The 20,590-nt window shown below is 44.8% G+C and overlaps 2 protein-coding genes across 2 annotated transcripts in view; one reads left to right on the forward strand and one right to left on the reverse strand.

Moving 5' to 3' along the window:
• CIMIP4 (ciliary microtubule inner protein 4) overlaps positions 1 to 20,590 on the reverse strand; it is a 553,487-nt gene that overhangs the window by 45,062 nt on the left and 487,835 nt on the right. The gene's annotated exons all lie outside the window — the stretch shown is intronic.
• LOC144824893 (cytokine receptor common subunit beta-like) overlaps positions 3,755 to 20,590 on the forward strand; it is a 150,519-nt gene continuing 133,683 nt past the window's right edge. The window contains exons 1-2 of the mRNA XM_078683867.1: positions 3,755 to 3,955; positions 4,376 to 4,508. Coding sequence (XP_078539993.1) covers positions 3,868 to 3,955; positions 4,376 to 4,508 — 221 coding nt within the window. The 5' untranslated portion in view covers positions 3,755 to 3,867. The remainder of the gene's footprint in view (positions 3,956 to 4,375; positions 4,509 to 20,590) is intronic.

The following is a 20,590-nucleotide window of genomic DNA, read 5'->3' on the forward strand; positions in this document are numbered from 1 at the left end:
AACGTCAGAACGTTGCGTTTCAGTGACGTTTCATGGTGCAATTTACGTCATTTGCGTAAGGAAAATTGTATTCACTCCACTGGCTCGGCGTTACTCAATGCGCCAAGAGTGTAGGTTAGTTGCGCTAGTAGCGTAACTGACGTAAATAAGCAGGCCGGTGCCCGCGCTGAATGGAGACTGCTGCCGCTTCCCGTGAGAATACCAAAAACAAGTACAGTACCTCTTTTCCTTTTTAAGCTCAGCGGGGTTGAGGAGGTTAACGCGGGTATGCTGGTTCTTCCAACTGCTCGACGTATTCTCGAGGGTGGAACCGGTGCCTCTTAGACTTCTGCGTCTTCTGGTGTTAAAGTGCAAGCGACACTTCAGGTTTGCCGAACATCACTCCATGGGTACACGCGTGGTGAGCAGACACTTGTTCACGGATCATCGCCAAATATTTTGTAGTAATTAGCTCACAGGCAGGTTGATTTGTAAGCTGGTTTATTAGAACAAGTGCTGCGCAGCAGCTCACTCAGCCAGTAAATCATCAATACAGTTAGTAATTAAAAACAGCATTCTAAACGGAATCAGAGATAAAGTAGACAGAACACAGAGTGTGGAAGGTTCTAAAAAGACTAGAAAGTAAACCTAACAGAACACTACAGCCGCCTCGCCTGGCTCGTACCCCACCAGAAGGGAGTAGGCGGAGGGGGCTGGGGAGGCACAGCCCTCAGGCCTCAGCCCGCAGCTGGGAATACTCCTGATGTCGAAACCCGTAACCCCCCCTCCACAGCGGCCCGTCGCTAAGTGGGCCGCCTAGCCATAGCTCAGAAACCTCCGCAGGGAGGGAGTAGGCGGAGGGGGGGGGTATAGCCCGTAGGCCACACTCACCGCAAAAAGAGTGTCCCCGAAGTAATACGCGCGACGTCCAGAGCGGCAAAGAGGCCTTAACAATGGCGAGGGGGAGAGATATACCCCCCTCTCCCTGCCTGCCGCCCCGGACGCGCGTCACCGACCCGCCCACCTCCAGCCGGGCAACGCCTGCCCTGGGGAGGAGTGGCTGACCACAGTAAGGGACGGGGGCAGCCCTCTGAGACTAAGGGCCCGCCCTCCTGATGGCCACCGGGTGGCCTCGGGCAGGCACATCTCATCAGGCATGTATTGAACATGGTGAAAGTATCAACAGAACCTTAAAATGTCACCCCATCCTTCTTTCATACATCTTAATAAGTGACCCCACATCACAGCATATGTTCCAATGTCCCCATCCTTGTCACTATCCAACTATCGGATTTATTGTCCCTGTCATTCCTGTCCTCTTTAAGCTATCCTGCTGGATGCGGTGGGTTTTTATGGTCTATAATCCTACATCGTCTGTTTATGCTATGCTGAATCCCATGACTGACACCCTATGTAACAATTGTTTCTCAGTCATTTGTGCATACCAATGTTTATGCAATGACAGTGAAGCATATGTGGCCAAATAACATGTGATTTGGAAAAGTATACTAACGAGTGTTCTTTTGTGACATCATTACTTGAGGTTAAAGTTGTTATTGTCACAGTATACGATTAATAACTGAACATGGAAAAACAGTATGGTATGAAACATACATGCAGGTCCTCTGAGTGTACTATGTCATTGATTACCAATGTTAAGGGAGAGGAGAGGCCTGATGATCCCGTCCAGGCGTTACCCTTAGAGAAACACTCAACAATGGTTATAAAATAGTGTATGACACGCTGCACATCAGCTTGTATACTACATATCTCCTGCTCCGTACACACATATATACGTTTAATTCCTGCACATAACATCTCATATCTCACGTACCGTACATATATGCAACTTTCTCCGTTTCATGTACATAACTGTGTACACTTGTAGAATAACTCTACTGTTCACATATTTAAAGCCATTAAATAGATCATAAAACATTAAATCATAAGATGAAAACATAAATCATTGTTACACAAAAAACATGAGCCATAATTTTAAAGTAGATAATCTAATCAGGTTACTGGTCCTTTAAAAGAGAGCCTGGGAGCAATATTAGTCACAGTGAGTGCTACATTTCCAGATGAGCAGAGTTCACTCCTCCTTGAATAAATAATTCTATTTCCCATGTCTGCTAATTTTTTTAGGCAAGTAGACAAGAATTTACCAATGCGAGGAAAGATGATGTTACCTTGTGTGCATAGTGCTCTTTATACATTTTCCTCCTTTGTGCACCTATATCGTTACTGTGAGGACTCACAACTGTGCATCTCTACTTGTCCTTGAAAGGACAATATTTAAGAACTATCCTGCCTATCGTGACGTGTGCGCTGTACTTCGATGCTCTGGCGTGGGACATACTTTTCTCCATATCGTTCTTGCAGTGGAGTGCTCTGACATCTCCTGGGCACTGGTGCACATTTGACAAAATATTACACTCAATAAAAACACATGTGGAAAAACGAGATTGGGAAGTGTGGAGCCTTGGTATTGAACATGTATATGCAGTACAGACAGCAGCAGGGCCTAATGTGTAGAAAAAAAATTCACAAACAAATGAGTGTAGTGGTCCAAAGATGTTCCAAGGTACCGAACGCTAAGGAAACAGATTACAAGACTGCCATGTCTTGATTTCAATTCATGCATCTTTTCCCACCACCGACACTCCCTGTCCCCACATCTCACTCTTGAAGCATCTTCTCATCCCTCCCCTTGCCCTTTGTCATTGTTTCCTCGTCTTTTTCTCGCCCACCCCCCTTCTTCCTTACATTTCTTTCTCTTGGTCAAAATCTGATCACGGAATGTAAGTTCTGGTACTGACAAATGACTGTCGGTGATATTTCATCACCTGGAACCACCAGCACAAATTAAGCACAGACAAGAGGTTACATTATGGGCGAGGGGCTCAGAGTTTATCACTAGTATAGGCCACAGCCTTGCATGCAGTCAGCTAGATACACCCTAGCATACACTAGGAAACAGCCAATTACACACTGAGAAACACATGCTTTAGAATATTTGCAGAAACTTAAACCACCCAAGTTGGCATAAAACATACAACAGTGTTAAGTGAGCTTAGAGACATAAATGCACAGCCAGAAAAGGATGCTCACGGACACATGTACACAACCACTAATTAAATACACAGAAACACACAGACTCACGAATACAATGACAGACAAGTACCTACAAACGTGCGCACAATACAGCAAACTGTACAGACGCTCAGAATCCAATAGACACCGACATAAACAAAGCCACTAAAACAGAGAAGTGCAACTGACTGATAAACGCGTCTTCTCCTCGTAACTATTTCATCAGTGAGTTAATACTAAGAAAAGCGAAACAAGTAGCTGGAACATTTTTGTGGAAGTGAATCAGCTCCTTTGTGGGGAAAGGAAGTGGAAAGCAGCACACCCTTTCAGAATGCGAGAGTGCGCAAGAGAGAGCAAAAAGCAGCTGTACAGCAACAACTCAACCAGCGACCCACGCACGCTCTCCAACATTCACATACGTAGACAGGCAGTAAGTGAGAAACGGATTGCCCCAGAGAGGAAGAGTATGAGACAAAGACACACCACAGGAGGAGAAGAGACGGCAAGAGGCTTTACACAGACTGACACATCATCCAGAGAGGACGACTGGAGCCAGGCATATCCACCCTCAGCGACTGCAAGGCGTAGATATAGACACACACACTAGTGACGCAGAGCAGAACACTACTTTTTTGCTGCCATGGTTTGGCTGTGTGGCGAGGTCTGATGAACAACCACGTCCAAGGGCCCTCGTCTCCCCCCAAGGTCCTTTTCTCATCTCTTCTTTGCCAGCAGGGCAGTCCGCAGTGACAACAGGACGTGTGGCGCCCAGTGGGCATCAAGGCAAGGCAGACCATGATGCTCAGCATGAGGAGGCACTCTAGCCATTGGATAACACTTTTCCTGCTGCTTGGCTTTGCCAATGGAAAACATGATTATCAAGGTAGGTCTTTCCCCAGCAACTCTCATTTTGCCCCTCAGTTTCCTGTACACCTTTTACATGTACTTTGACAGCATCTCAATTCTTTCTCCATTCTTCATTTAAACCTCTCTACTTACCCAATTCCTACTTACTAAAGCAGTAATAAGATACGCCATTTACAGGGTTTGCTACCCTACCAGTGGCTTACCAGAACGGCGAAAAAATAGTGTTACTAACACTGCAATTCAATAGCAATCTTTTCATCAACTGTTTTCAATTTTGGAATTTGGTCCACCCGGGAATCTGTTCTTGACCTGAGGAACACATGCATGCACAAGCACATACTCACATGCACAAGTCAGCAGCTGACACACAAATCCATTTAGTTTCCTCACCAGCTTACCATGATCTCCCATCTCTGTGTATTGTGCACTCTTACAGGGCGGTCATCACCGCTGGACACCTTGCAATGCTACAATAACTACCGAAATCAGACAACGTGCAGGTGGAAGGAGAGCGTGGCTGCCCGCCAGTTTGTGAAGCTTCGTCTCTACTCCTGGCAGAATCTGAACATGTAAGTCAAACACCTGTGACCTGATGGATTGCATGTACATAGCGCACTTTATGAAAGTCGGCTCTTGGCGCTGGAATGTTTGTTGTATGTATTTAGAGTCCAGGGTGAAGAATTTAAGAAAATATGTAGGTCTTCAGTGCTGACTAGCACCCCTACTCCTGCCACCTCCATCCGAGGAGTACCCAAACACCAGGACACTTGTGAATCTGTTCTACGGTTTTATCTAGAGGTAAAGGCAGAGCGTACTGATCCCTCTGAATTCTCGAGGTGAAGCCAGCATTCGCCTCAGACACTGTGTGAGATTGGTGCAGGACTTTTAAAAGTCTGTGTGTGTTGTGATACAGACAACCCAGAATTTCTAGGTTGTATGTCAGGATATTGAGCACCAAAGTAGTGTGGTACAAAAATATCACAACCAGAATATCGACAACCAACATATTGTGCTAGAACCTATCTATATGTAACTATAGGTTTACTACACTTAACACCCCATCTATATACCTTGCAGATGCTGTCGAATGACATATAAATGGAGTTAAGAAAAGTACATTTATTCTTATGTATACATACCTTAGTTATATTTTGAAAGTTGATATTCTGGATGCAATATTTTTGTGCAAAGGGATGTAAAACTCGCTATTCTGGTACGATATTGATAGTTTTACTGCTGGCCCACTCACTGCAACCAACAAATCTACCAGGACATCCCCTTCTTTCTCCTTGTGGTCTGGTAGGATGGGATTGATTCAGAATGGTCTTTGGGGTGCTTTAAGGAAACCACAGATGATCCACCCAAGAAAGGGAGGACGGGATGGCGCAAGGCTTGAGCAAAATTCAAATTAGGGCTGGGAAATTCTTGTAATTTTTGGAGTTTTGCATTATGCTTGTTATACAAAATTTCCAAAATGACACCAAAACACCATGTTGTGTAATTACACTGCTGTTTTCTGCAAAATTATTGCGCAGAAACAACGCTAGCAACCAGACCGCAAGCACTATGTTTTACAGTACTTGTGTTTTCCACACTATATTTTTAGAGCAAAATACAAACTTTGTGTTAAAAATTGACGAGAGGATGCATTTCGTGCTAAAATATAGCACCAAATGAAGGATTTGTATTTGTCATTTTTACACAAATTTCATATACTTTTCACGCAACTTTGCATAATTCAGTGAAAGCAAATTAGTCGAATATTGCATACCGCTTGAAGGCACACTCCAGTGCTTCCCACAGCATTAACAAAACACAGTGCATGATTTGGATGAGAGTGGTTTTCTTAAGATAGCTTCAATTCTATATTAGAGTATTACGTTCCCAGTCTATGGCCTTTGCCTTCTGGAGAGGCAATAGTGAATTTGGGACATCTGTCTTCCTGTCTCTTCAGGTTGGCCATCTACCCCACCAAACATAACATGTGTATTTGTAAAGCACACGTTCACCACAAAGTGAACCATGGCGCAGAATAACAGATGTTTATTGTTATCCAACTTAATGGTACTCATTTTATTGACCTCAGAAGGATGAAAGGCTGAGGGGACACACCGGGATTTGAACCTGTGACCATGCAGTCAAACAGAGGTGCCTACAGTGGGCGCATTATTCCACTAAGCCACCAGACTGGCTTCTATCAAGAACAGTGCAGTAGTGTCTAGGTGGTTTTTAGTTTGTTTTCTAAGGTTCAGATCCATTTACTCTCCTCACAAAACCACGCCTGAGAATGACACCTTCATTCTCCTGGCTCTACCTAGACAAGTTATGTCCAATGTTGATACAAAGTGGCTTGACTCATGATAAAGTTCCAGTATACGCCTGACAATGTCAAATAATTCTATTTAGATTAACTCTATCTAATGTTACCTTGTTGGACACATGGCTTTCAAAGACTTATTAGGAGCCAAGAGTAAAAATATTTAGTAGCAACTCCTACAAGCACCATTACGTAGGATTTAGGATGGGTTCTTTTATTGTTTAGAATTATTATTTTAGCCTTCAGCTTTTCCCTTACCCATGTCCCTTCCTTCCCCCATCAGCTGCATCAATACCCCGTACGTGTCTCGTTCCGTATACATCTTACTTGGAGCACTCCTTCTCTCCCCTTTGCTCATTTTTTCACATCCATTTACCGCTAGTCTTGTCCCTGCACCCCCCCCCCCCACCTTTGCCTCTCTGTCCTCAACTGCACTGCTTACTTATGCCCTGATCATCTTCCAATCACCTGTCCCTTAACACCCAAAAGGCTCTCCTCTGTCCAAGCTGGAACCTATCTTTAGTTAGAGGGGCCCCAGTACAAGGTTTTTCAGAGTGCCGGGTAAAATGATGCATGGCATAACTGACATTTTACATAATTTATAGAAATTTGTCGATTTCTTGTGCCATATGCGATAAGTGTATAAGGCAGCTGACTACAACGGGCTTAATGCATCATCAGGCCTGACCCACTCTGCAAGAAAAGTCAGAAAAACTACAATGGCGCTTCACATCCCTAGCTATTCTCCTCGCAAAGAGAGGCATAGCCAGGCACTGGCGAGCCCCAGCAGGACCCCCGGGAGCAGCTTGGGTGGTGGCGATGAAAAACTCGGGCGCAGCAGAAGAAGAGACTCTAAGGGAAGAGGAAGTGAAGGGAACACACAAACATCCTGTATCAATGGAATGGGTGCAGTTGTTATTGCAATTCACACAGGAGACAGTGGGGGAGAAAGGCCTGAAGCCACGCAGCCCCCACCCCAAACTCCGCTCCTGTATCCCGTAAGGCAAATACCAACCACCACTGTGTAACGTAAAGACACACAAGACAGATGGCACACTCGGAGCGTACCTGACGGGTTCTCGCCTACTCCTTTGACCGAGTCCCCCCCCACTTAATCCATAGCACAGACCAGCTAAATTGTAACCGGTCATATCATAAGATAACACAGCTGCACACCAGGTTCACTTCGCGCATCCCCCCCCCCACCCAATTTCCCTCCCACAGTTCACAGTTTTGTTCTCCCCCTCTACAGTTCCGATACGGACCATATCCGACAGAGAAGACTTCAAGTATCATAAAGGGGACAACATACAAGGATAGAGGAGAGGGCAACATACCAACATCCGCCCCAAGCTACTCACCAAACCAGACACAACAGACTATACCAACATAAGGCGAGACTAGCCAGGAGATGACACCTGACCTATAGTTAGATAACCCACCCTATGTGCTAGACCTATGATGACATTGTAAACCTTGTAACTGTACATGTTACATACACAAGATTGGGGCTGTTCGAAGCGCACCGTTAGATTCCTATTTAGTCTTAGCTTTAGTTATCGCTTCCTCTGGGATCAGTATACCCTCTACTAGACAATGAAGACAAGTCAAAAACATTAATTCACAGAATGAAGATCCAGGTAGGTCAATCTTCTTGTTGTATCATTAATCCTTTATTTGTATATGGAAAATGTAAAAAAAGCTTCCAGCACACGGTTTGCCGACGTGTTTAGTCTTTCTCTAAGACTTTCTCAAGGCATGAGCACTGGTAATGGGTGTCCCAATGTCAGCTAGAATGGTAAGATTATCAAAAAAACTTCTGTACATATAGAACCAGGTCAGTCCGAGTACCGCTGCGAATTCCCAAAACAAATTCCCAATGTCATATAATGATATCCCCACACGATCCAAGTTTATAGCGGTCAGAACATCAAAGTGTCCGCATAAAGCACCAACTGGGTATAAGATATCAGCTGGCCAAAGGGACAACTGTATGGTCCTGTACGAGGTATAAGACTATTAATTTATTAAGGATCTGCGATGTACCAGTGGGTCTGGCGGTGGTCATTCAGTCAATACAAAACATTCTGACCCTGCTCCTATACGAGTAGAGACCTATACAACATGTATTATATGTCCTCAACACCAAATATCAGCTGCAAATTGTTGTGTAAAACACTCAGTTGCTGAATGTTCAGCAGCCTAAACTGTCCGAGGTTAACCAACCATAGTACGTTGGAACCAGGAAAGTCAAGGTTTAGTGGCAGAGAAGCGGAACGTCACCTCCACTCGAAAATGTTTGTTTAAATGCACTACTGCTGAAGTTTCAAACGATAAGCTGTATTGTAAAACCCTAATAATTTTTTTAAACAAAAACAAAAATCAGGCCTGACCCACTATCCTGCAGACGCACAAGGCTGACAAGTGGATCCCGAAAGGAACATAGGCTAAACACCATACTCAAACATCAAGCATCACAATTACCAGGAATGCACAGCAATGACTACACTTACTCCACATTCTTCTTATTCGGCACAATGATATTTAGCATTAAAATGCAAACCACAACCACACATTACATTACAGTGCATTACATGAAATATCATACATCTACACATACACAAACGTGTGTGTACATGTATTAAAGAATCCAACTACCCTTGATAACTACTCCATATACTTAAACTCTAAAATATCCCTATTGCCCCTCAACACTACCCATTCTTAAACCCTAAAAACTCTTACTCTAAACCCTAAAAACTCTTACTCCCCTTTTACAGTACCTATTCCTCAAATCTAAAAACCCCTTACTACCCCAGTATACTACCCAGCCACAAACCCGCAAAAACACCACTATATACTACCTATCCCTGAACCATAAAAACCTCTTACTACCCAACCATGAACTCTACAATCTCCTCACTACCCCTAATAATCTACTCATCCCTGAACCATAAAACCTCTTTCTACCAGTCAACACCTCCCATCCCTAAACACTAAAAATCACTCTCTCCTGCACCTGAAAAAGCTTGCTGAAAAAAACGCAACAGTTAAAGTGAGGTTATAGTTAGGTGTTGGAATAAGACATGAACTAACATTAAAAAACAAGCATTTACAATGCAATGGTTTCGCCTTTGGAAAAGTTAGAGCTATTGGCATTGTAAATGACAAAATTTGTATTTATGTGTTGGTTTTGAAAACAGATAAATACATGGCATTGTCATTTACATTGCCATTAGCCTCTGCAGTCCCTAGCACTCCCTAGCCCTCCCTAGTCACTCTGCACTCCCTAGCACTCCCTAGTCACTCTGCACTCCCTAGCACTCCCTAGCCCTCCCTAGTCACTCTGCACTCCCTAGCACTCCCTAGCCCTCCCTAGTCACTCTGCACTCCCTAGCACTCTGCACTCCCTAGCACTCTGCACTCCCTAACACTCCCTAGTGACTCTGCACTCCCTAGCACTCCCTAGTCACTCTGCACTCTCTAGCACTCCCCAGTCACTCTGCACTCCCTAGTCATTCTGCAGTGGGACCAGCGGAGCTGGGATAGAGTCAGACCTGAACGGACCAAGAGAAGCGCTATTGTGCACGGCTGTGCCTCCAGGGTCCAGCGGGGCTGGGGTAGAGTCAGACGCGAACTGGCCTAGAGAAGTACTATTGGGCGCGGCGGTGCCTCCAGGGACCAGCGGGGCTGGGGTAGAGTCAGGCGCGAACTGGACTAGATCGAACGCTATAGTGTATGTCAGAGCCTCCGAGAGACCAGCCGGGCTGGGGTAGACGCGGTAAGGTATTTGACGAATTACTGGCTCCTGATTGTCTCTTCCTCAGTCCTGTCTGTCTGACCCTGTCCCAGCCCTCCCGGCCCTTCTAGCAATCTCTATATGTGCTTGTAGACCAGCCCGTCTCTGTCCATTTCACGCAGCTCAGCGCACCGAAGCGGCCTCGGATCTTGGCGTGCAGTAGTGTGAATATGTAGGTACACGCAAGACAATCTATTTAATTATGGTGGAGTTTATGTAGAGCTGCGCGTCTTTTGGGTACGTCCCAGCACGGATCTACGACCGTGTGTACGCATATACAGGACGGCATTACGTAAAAACTACCAATTGTATTTTTGTATGTGTACATACATGCATATGTTTGTTCACGTGTACAATATATAAGCCAGCATAGACAGACCGACAGACAGACAGACAGACAGACAGCGAATGGACAAAGTGGGCTATTCCCCAGGGCCCCCACCCTCCAAGGGCCTCCCTAGAAAAGTGAATTTTATCGATGAGACCTGTTTAGTATCGTTCTCTATCTATACCTCGCTGTCTATTTGTACCACTGACACTGTCTCTTTACCTGTTTCACCTTAAGGATTTTTGGGTCCCCAGATAAGACACATTTTAACAGTTTTTTGACCTTACAGGGTCTCCCACAACACGCCTTGCCCCCCTCCCGCCCCCGATCAGATAGATTGATACCAGTTTGTTCATGTTCGTATACCAATTGAACTGATGGAAAACATGCATTTGAATACATGTATGTTGTATTCCTGTGAAGGTGCACACGAGTTTGTATGTATGTGCATATAGTAAAATACAAGACTAACGCATATACATAATGCGCGCGATGCATGCATGACTGCATATGAATGTACACTTGTGTGTGTGCTTGTGCAAATTTGACTGTGCGTCTTCTGCAGGGACTGAGTGTGAATGTGAACACTTTTATAGAGCACTACCTCTAAAGTGTCGCCTTGAGGTACGTATCGAAGCACACGCGCAGCAGTGTCCGGAAACACCGATCTCGAGCACTATACCTCTACAGGGGAGCACCCAGAGCACACGTGCCTCACAGTGACTAAGTGTGTTAAATTTGAACACTTTAATAGAGCGCTACCTCTCTAAGGTGTCTCCATGAGGTACAACTCACGAGCGCAGCAGTGACCAGAGACACCCATCTCGAGCACTATACCTCTGCAAAGGAGCACCCGAGCACACGTGCCTCACAGTGACTACGTGTGAATATGAACACTTTAATAGAGCACTGCCTCTCTCAAGTCTCTCCCTGAGGTACGACTCTGGAGCTCATGGGCTCATAACCGACTAAAAAGCACAGTTACGGTGCACTATACCTTTACATAGTCCCGAGGGTACCACCCTTAGGGGCCAGCGCGTGTAACGGTGACCGCTGTAAAATGTTAATTTTCGACTGTTCTGAAACCTACCAGTACACTGCCAGTTTTTAAGAGTTGACTTACCAGATTACATTTTTAAGAAAAATAAGACTCTTTAAATGGGCAGGTGCTGACAGACAGTGAGAACCATCACTTTGTTATTTCCATGCAGAAAACAAGCGCTTTAAGGCAGGGCTGCTGTAATTGCATGCAGATCCCTACTAAGGAACGTGGCACTCTTCTCTGCCCTACTGTGTACAAAAACAACTGAAAATGCACATTTCGACCAATTAGGTTAGAGTTTCGGCGTTTCTTGTTCCTAAGTAATCGGCGCCAGGGTACCATGGTAAGTGTTTATTTTGTCTGTACAGCCGTTGCACCCCTTGAGATAAACTGCTTGCTCTCTCAGCCTCCAGGAACCAGCTAACTGGGATGCATTCCCCTTAACAGCCCTGACCCACGTGTTTTCATGCCAGCTTCAGCGGACAACCAGAAGCCACTGAGAAAAGACACAGATGGAAAGTGTGATGTGGCTAAGATCTCAAGCATGATGAAGTGGGGTAGCAGGGAATGGAGCCCGAGACAACATTCTTGACCACACACGAAAGCCTCTCTGGGAGCTGGAACTGGCCTGGGGACTGTCCGTGTGCACGTGTCTCCCTCCCAGGCAGCTCTGGACACGTGCTCGAGGACGGAGAGGCGCCCGAAGAAAGTTTACCTCCAGCTCTGCCAAGATCAACAGCGACGGTCGCCTCGTGGAGCGCTGGGCACAGAGGGATGATAAAGCCTCTCACCCTGGCATCACCACACAGGTGCAGCATTTCGCCCTCTACTATGATTTGTGTTTTTTTGGGTCAAAACTAGAAAAAGAAAATACGTACACGGCACAGCGCCTCCTGGAACGTGAGTAGCTGTTGCAGAACCAGACATGTGAGACTACGTGAACTACCATATGTATAAGGCTCACTTCAGTTTACAACGCTATTTTCTCTGTTTGAGGTCTGAGTGTATTAAAGAAAGTGTATCGCTTGAAAAAGTGGGAAACGCTCACACCAGAGAGCACGTACAAAGAGTAGGAGGCTGGACTTTGGGGACTGTGTGCCGGAGCTTCGCAGCGCACCTTCCGACGCAGGAGCGACAACTGCCCTTTGTAGAGCGACACAGACCAACCACCCCATCACTGGTGCAAGCAGAAGATTCTTGTGCGAGTTTCTAGATCAGGGGCTTGTCCAGAACCGCAAACACTTATGAGCGCTATGAATACATAGTGCTTAATACCTCTCCTCACTCTCCTTCGAAGCGCATCCAAATATTGGCAGATACGAGGCACGTGGAGATACTGTGTCTACCAGGAGTGGTCAGTTAACAAGAGTGCTTGGGTCATGTGGTCACTGCCCAAGAACACGCTGACCGGATTCCTCATTCCGGTTTCCCCACTCAAGAAAACAGTGTGATCCTGGGCACATTCTCAATAATAGGATAGTATGCAAAGGATATGCTTTTTATTGAAAGGTAAAATGTTTACTGGCTCCGTTCGACTAAAAGACAAAGGCTGGGCGGGGGCACTGAAAACTGAGCTCTGGGGAGAGTCACCCGCGGACAGTGGTGAAAAGAGTAGTGCATTGTGCACTGGGCCGGTCTCTGTCGCGCTATGAGTTAAATATAAGAGGGTTGCAGACAGGGCTCGCACTCCCAGGCGCACCAGTTTACTGCGATGGGCACCCGAGCGTATCTGGGCTACTAGGCATGTGTAAATAAACTCTGTGCCACAGTCATGACAGATTCCAGCGCTTCGTGCGCCTTCATCCGCCGCTGGTTCCTCCTCGAGGCGCCCTGGTGTCTCGGCTTCAACTCACTCTTAATCGCCTGGTCCCTCAGGGAGCTCTGCTGGGGGCACACGGACAGCGGGAGGGGGCGGATTACCGGGCACACGGACAGCGGGAGGGGGGCGAAAACTGGATAACATTTTTTTTAAAATATGCTGCTTACCTGCAAGGAAGGAAATCGCGCATCCTGGCAACTTCAATCTCGCGGCTCACTCCTGCTAAGGGCACTTTGAAACTGACCAAAACAGGACGAGAAAGAAAAAAAAAAAACCACGCCCACAGCCGCATGACGAAGGGAAATGGTTGGGATGAGAAAAAATCGCCGGGAACGCCCACCAATCGCCTCACTGAAAGACGGACGCCTCTCTCTTCCAATGGCTAGCCTCCATTTATGGAGCTAGCCAATGGAAGAGAGAGGCTGAACTAAAGTGTACAGTGTAACTCAAAAGATTTCGACCTGCGCCGAAAAGCTGCGCGGCGCAGTTTTCGCCAGGTCGAAACCTAAAAAAGGCCAATGAGTGAATAAAGTTAAATCATTTAACAATAGGAGAGCAAAGAAACAGCCAATCGTAGGCCATGGGATCCAATGGTATTGAATGCAAAAGACAGAGGAAGTCAATTGAAGAACCTGGGATCCAGTGACTTCTACTGATTACAATAAAAACAACTGGTAATGACAATACGACTGGCTTTGAAGTGGTAATGTCCAGTACTGTAACATTTTATAAATTTGAACTGTGTGTGCGAGCACACGTGTATGCTCTGAGCAGGCGCAGTAGTAAAAATACTCTTTTTACATAGTCTTCATTTCAACAGTTTCAAACATATGCTCAAGGCTCATATAAACCACATCACTGACCATTAACTTGAAGTAAACACGTTGCATTTTAACCCATAATCCTCAGACTATAGTCTGTGACCCATATCTCTGCTATCGTATTAGCAAAGATGCCACACACACACGTCCTTTACAATCAATAGTGCTCTCCATGTTACCTGTCCAATAGTGACATGCACACAAATCTCATTCAAGAGACATGTTAAATGGGTGGTTGTGGCCAGAGCTAAAGGTAAGGCCTGTGTCCTGTCAGACTGTGCAGAGAGCACCGAAATGCAGACTATGTATTTCCCACAGAGGGCAGTAGTGAAGCGGCTCACTCTTAAAATATTACAAGTTCCACTCTGAGGGAAAGAGAAATCTTCTCATGAGCCCTCGAGGGGTATTTGCCGTCCATGTCAGAAAAAATATATAATATTTGGGAACCCGTAATCCAAGTACTGTCTAATTTCCCAATTACAGTCGAGTTGTGACATCTATAGTCCCCTGTAATAAGGTAATTATGGAGCTGCTCAACTGTAATCATTGGTTACAGTTTAGTATTGATGTCATAATGCTTGCTGCCAAATACAATAGCCAAGGTGAATGGTAGATCATGGAATGAGCATTAGTAAAGCTACAGTTTACGTAACAGAAAATGAGATTTGGCTTTTTGTTCTTCTGATCTGTTTTTCTTAAATGAACAGTAACCACCAGAAAAGAAAGATTTATGGCAATGTGGTTATTTTTGATAACAGAAAAGAAAGAATGCCTCAAGGTGTTACTATTCATTTGGACCTACAGCCTTTAAAAAAAAAGAAAATCAGATTTTACATTAAACTGATTCAAATACATTTCTGCTAACTACTTTTTGGTGCGTTTAGTTTCGTACTATAGATTTAAAGTTTATCCTTCACGTCCAAACCACACTATCTCTTTCTTATGAAGGAGCAAAATCCCAAGAATTTAAGATGTTTGTTGGAAGAGTGATGTTATGTGCCCATGTATTGTAAGGAATAACATGCCTCAGGACATACCATATAAAAATATTGCAAGTCACCTAGAGTTCCATGACCTTATAAGGGAGCTGTGACCTCTGTCTCGTTATTTTACATGGACATGGGACTCCTCGGTAAACTACAACATCCTTATTACATATGACAGGCAATAGTTAATCCTATATATAATCTCTTTATAGACAACCATGCCAGTTACAATAATCTGCCTGCACTAGGTCTGGATAGTAGATTGGTAGGGGAGCCTCAGGGCACAGATGTTGCACTTGGGGGCAGGGGCTGTACAGATACAGCTGAGTGGGGGCAGTTTCCTCCGACCATTCTGCTGCAAGCTCTCACCACAGGTCAGTGAGGTATGCATCTGCTGGCCTGCCAGACCAGGGAAGTTGGAAGCTGAGAGAAACCCTCAAACCCCTCCAGTGAAACTAAATTGTGAGGAAATCTCATCACTTTAGATGGTTGGTTTTTCATGACTTTGACATCAATGCCATTGTAAATGAAGATATTCCCCTTATAATCCAACGTGGCTCACCTTCGGGCCACAGGAACGAATTGTGCTCTAGATAAGACTTAATCTGCCACAATGCCATGATGTTCAAATGAGGCAATCATGCCCATTGAGCTGGCCATGCTGCTGGCTCGTGTGGCCTGAAACTCTGTTCTTGCTGAAACACCGGCAGCAGTTTCTAGTACATAATAAACACATGTGGTTTCATTTCTATTGATGCTATATAGTGTAACAATACAAGTCCATTGCAGTACAAGGACATTTGACATTCCATAAGCTAAAATAGAACTACTTAATAAACTGAATCACAGAACTACTCCTCAGTCTAATACTTGTACAGAAGACCAACATACAGGTAGGCCACAAGCCGCCATCAATAATGCTTCTTAAAGCACTTTCTGTGTGATTACATTAGCTGTAAACTGAAGCTAATGCAGTCTCTAGCCAGACCAAAAAAGGCAGCTTTTAACCCGAGGTCCTGTGAAAGTGACACAATCATTTTAAAGGAGCTACAAAAAAGCAGGTGCCAGTGAGTGAAAGGTTGTGTGGCCGAGTATTAAGGGGAATCACAGGCAGCCATTCATGGCTGAGGGACTATCGTTAATCACAGCAAGAGATTAGTAACATCATCTCAGAGAACCCACTGACTGTCATAAATTCCAAAGTGAGAGAAGCTCCAGCCAGCCAAGGGAACGGGTACCTCGGACTTTCATGAACTAGATAAAGAGAAGCATGAGCCATTCAGATGAGCTGGAATTCAGTACTATAGCAGAGAGACGCATCAACCAAGGAGAGAACCTGGACCTCAGTTATACTAATTAAAAGAAGAGGAAAGCAGAAGCTAGGTAGTGGACCCAGAGTCCGGGGATTATCAAGATTTTAAGAGAAAGAAGCAAGCACCCCATTAGAGTACCTGGGACAATGTGGCAAGAGCTAAACAAAGTAGAGAAATACCCTGTGAGTCACACGAGGACCCAGAGATATTAATTACACGGAATGAGACTAGGATATGTATCAGGACCTGGGGCCCTGACTTATGACTGCAAGAACAGTGTCGGGGCGATCAAAGCACGGAGGATCCAGTGAAATCAGTAACTACTTAGGAGAGCCAATGAGATGAACTAGGACATAACGCATGTCAACCACAGGTAAAGCGCACCAGAATCCTTTGAACGAGAGTGTAATTGGCTCAGCAGTGGTTCCGAGGGGGATACGCTGGAACCAATCAGATGGCCGGAGAGCCAGTGAAGTCATTACTTAGGAGGACACACGATCAGAGGTCCTGAAATCCAGGAGTACAATTAATTACAAGGCGAAACAAGTCAGGTCCCGGGCCGTGCTGTGATTGGCTGACGTCACGGGGGTGTCCCGGGCCGGCAGCCAATCACAGCACGGCCCGGGAAATGACGTCACTGGGGTGTCCCGGGCCTGCAGCCAATCACAGCGCGGCCCGGGACACACGGCAACAAGGGGCGGGGCTTAAAAAAAGACCCAGAAACGTCCCCAAATCGCGTTTTCACTGGAAAACGTGATTGACGGCCAATCTCTTCCAATGGCTAGCCTCCATTTATGGAGCTAGCCAATGGAAGAAGGGGCGGTTTCAAGTCCCCACTATAGAGATAACATTAGATTTTGCCTGGGCGGAGCAACTGCTATGCAGTTGCAACGCCAGGACGAAACCTAAAAAACACTGAAATATGCCAGTTATAGTTTAGTGTACTAACTATACCTTGCTCACCACTATGCACAGCGTATGACCTCACTATTACTTCAATCATGACATGATATATTATATCTATAATTATATTTAATCACAGCATTGTTGAAATTACTAGCGAGATCTACCAATGATTCAAACAGCGAGCTATAGGCTTTGTGAATGAGGACTATTACAACAAGCTAAATCGTTGGTTGGACTCTTACAAGCTTGCCAGTAAGTTTTTAAAAGATGCAAAAGGAATCTGATATTTCAGAAGCAAAGCAAGTTTGATGGATATCATTGTCTTTTTACTTGTGTTCACCCAAAGGATGGGTGCAGTGGAGATAAATACTTTGTTGTCATCCTTTACTGTGAAGTGCTTAAGGCTGAGCAAATAAGGTGCTAGGTGGTTATAGAGGGCTGGTGGCAAGACATGACCATGCACACAGGGGGTTGGCAACAAACAGAGGCTTGGGCGCAAGATTTGAACTTAGGGAAAGCCCACCGCCCTTCCCTTACTGTATGTTGGATGCAGGGTCTGGTCTGACCCTAGGTCATGTTAACAACCTCATCTGAGTATGTCTGTAGGACTTGGCCCTTTTGGCAGGTTCACCCCTAAACTTTTTGCTTTTAAATGTGACCTGATACTAGTTGTTTTTGGCTTCTGCGCACTTTAACCCTGTGTCCCAGTGTAAAGTGCGTAACGCAGTCTGAATGCGTGTGGTGAGATTGGACTGCCCTTCCATAGGATTGCATGGGGAATGTGTGTGGTCATGGTATTTCCTGATGTGCGAGTTGTGCAGGGGCGAGTTTGGTATGTGCGAACTCGTGAGATTAAATGCTGCGCGATGGTGTGCACAGATTTAATGTGTCTGGTGTGGAAGTGCTTTTGCTGTTGGAAGTACATGTTTTGCTCAGAATAACAGACTTTATTGTCACATGGCTGAAGAAGGTAGTGTGACCATACAGAATCATTTCTCGCATTTTAGCTTCTGAAGGACCTTCCATAATCTCTATGAGAACATAATAAGAGAAAACTGTTTTCTATCAAACATGGTTCATCAGATCCGAGCAGAGAGCATCAGCATTTTTATAAGGGCAAAAACACCACCAATCATATAACACCACCAATGATTTATATTGTTACCAAAATCGGTTATCACCCTTTACTTAGAATGAGACTCTCAGAACCTGGCATTCACTCTAATGCATTTCACTAAGGATCATGCCCTTGAGTCATGTAATGCCTGCGACAACATGTTGCCCTTGTTGTCGCCATCGAATCGAAAGGGGCCCCTTTTGGGACCCCGCACCGATTTGTCCCTGGTGTGCTCAAACTGCCTCCTTACATTTTTTTAATTCATTTTCAGGAGGCAGGAACTATGTCCCTGAGTCTTGTAATGGCTATCAAATCAGACAATTCATGTTCTGGAAAGTCAATCAGGATTGATTAGTCCAATTTAAATTGGCCAATCAGAGCATATATGGCCACCAACAGTCCAGATATGCTGAACTTTTTAACCCCTTCATGACTAAACAGAGCACTTCTTTCAATGCTAATTTCTCAACAACGGCTGAATGGATTGACAACAAATCACTGAAAGTAATTTTGATGTGCGATTTTTTAGTGTCGGAGAGCAAAGTTTCTCTGAGACCTTTGTATCTCATTTAAGGTTCGAAATGCCGTCAACACGCTCAAGTAACAGACAACCAATGACACTGTGGACTGATATTATGGAATCATTTTAGTTCTGTTGCACGCTACTATTACATTAGCCATGAGCCTTGTAACTGTTTATGTTGTAGCATTGGTACTAATAACACATTGCACTGAGCTCTGTCTTTATGTCCTTAAGTACGATTAACTTCAGTTTATAAAAAAAATACATATCACTTTGACTGAAGCCACTTGTGTTACTTGAAAAGTAGGATTTCTTCATGAAGTTGTTTAGCCACCTATTACGCAATATATTTTTGTAAATCTTACCCATGAGCACTATTGTTGCCTTCAGATTGTGTCTACCTTGGTTCCCATAGATTTAGGGTTTGGTCTTGTAGCCTGATAAAAACAGGGAAAGCTTAGAGCTCACAGATTTAACCGGGCTAAGATTTCACTACTAAAAACAGACCAGTTTCTCTATGACAATGTAGACAAGATAGGCACCGTATTAGCTAGAAGGCAACGCTGACACTACATAATCAGGGTTTCGACCACAGCACACTACTGAATCACCCATCCTGGAAGTTATGGAAGCCATTAAATTTGCACTCGATGAGAGGAAAAGCACTGTCCTCGTTTTCTTTTAGCTATCTGTGGCCTTTGACACAATTACTCCTCACATTCGATCATTCGGCTTCCCACCAAATTTCTTCTTTTATCGTGTGCCTGAAAGATGTCCTGACTTGGATGCATAAGAGCTATCTTCAGTGCAGTGTGGACAAAACAGAGATTCTCTTGTTTGGGAAGGCCAGTAGCCTCTGGAGCAACTTGAGCTGGCTGGGGTATATTCAATCTCTTCTCCCTTGCGTGGCAGTAGCAGAGAATCTAGGAGTAAATATTGATGATAAGCTCTTAATGGACTCCCAGATTGGGTGAGTAGCCGGGATCTATTTTGGTCTGTAATGATCAATCAGGACATTTATAGACCTGTTACCAGCTCACGCCGGGCGAACAGTAGTTCACGCATTAATAACATCTAGGCTAGACTACTTTAATGACCTTTACATCGGAATGCTCAATTACTAGATCAGGAAACAGCAGATAATTCAAAACGCTGCACCTCAGCCTAATTCTGAGCTTATCCAGGGGACACACAGTCTCGTCTAAGTTAAGAGAACTGCATTGGGTATCCATCAAGAAGAGAATTTTATTTGAAGTTTTTACTATTGACCATCATGGTTTCTACATGCTGGGACCTAGATATTTGATTAGGAGAATCCCCCACTATAATCCTCAGAGACCTCTTCGCTCTGCCACTGCTTTGCTTGATATATTCTTAAATTTTGCTTGACAAGGTTGGGATGGTGTTCCTTCATCGTTTTGGCAGGCAAGAGGTGGAACAAACTTCCGACTTCTCTTAGTCTGACTCAGAACTAGGCCTGCTTCAGGAAAGAATTGAAAAATACACTTATTTCCGTCAGGTAGATTCCTGAGGGGTATATGGTGTGAAAGTGAAGCATCGCGAGGACACTCCACTGGAGTAGCTCTGCATGTTACAAATCTGGCCTCATTCATTCTTTCACTCAAAAGGAAATACTCTTTCAAAGGAACAAGACCCATGTCATATAGCTGAAGAAACGGG

This window comes from Lissotriton helveticus, chromosome 1_1, assembly GCF_964261635.1.
Source record: "Lissotriton helveticus chromosome 1_1, aLisHel1.1, whole genome shotgun sequence".
Lineage (NCBI taxonomy): Eukaryota > Metazoa > Chordata > Amphibia > Caudata > Salamandridae > Lissotriton > Lissotriton helveticus.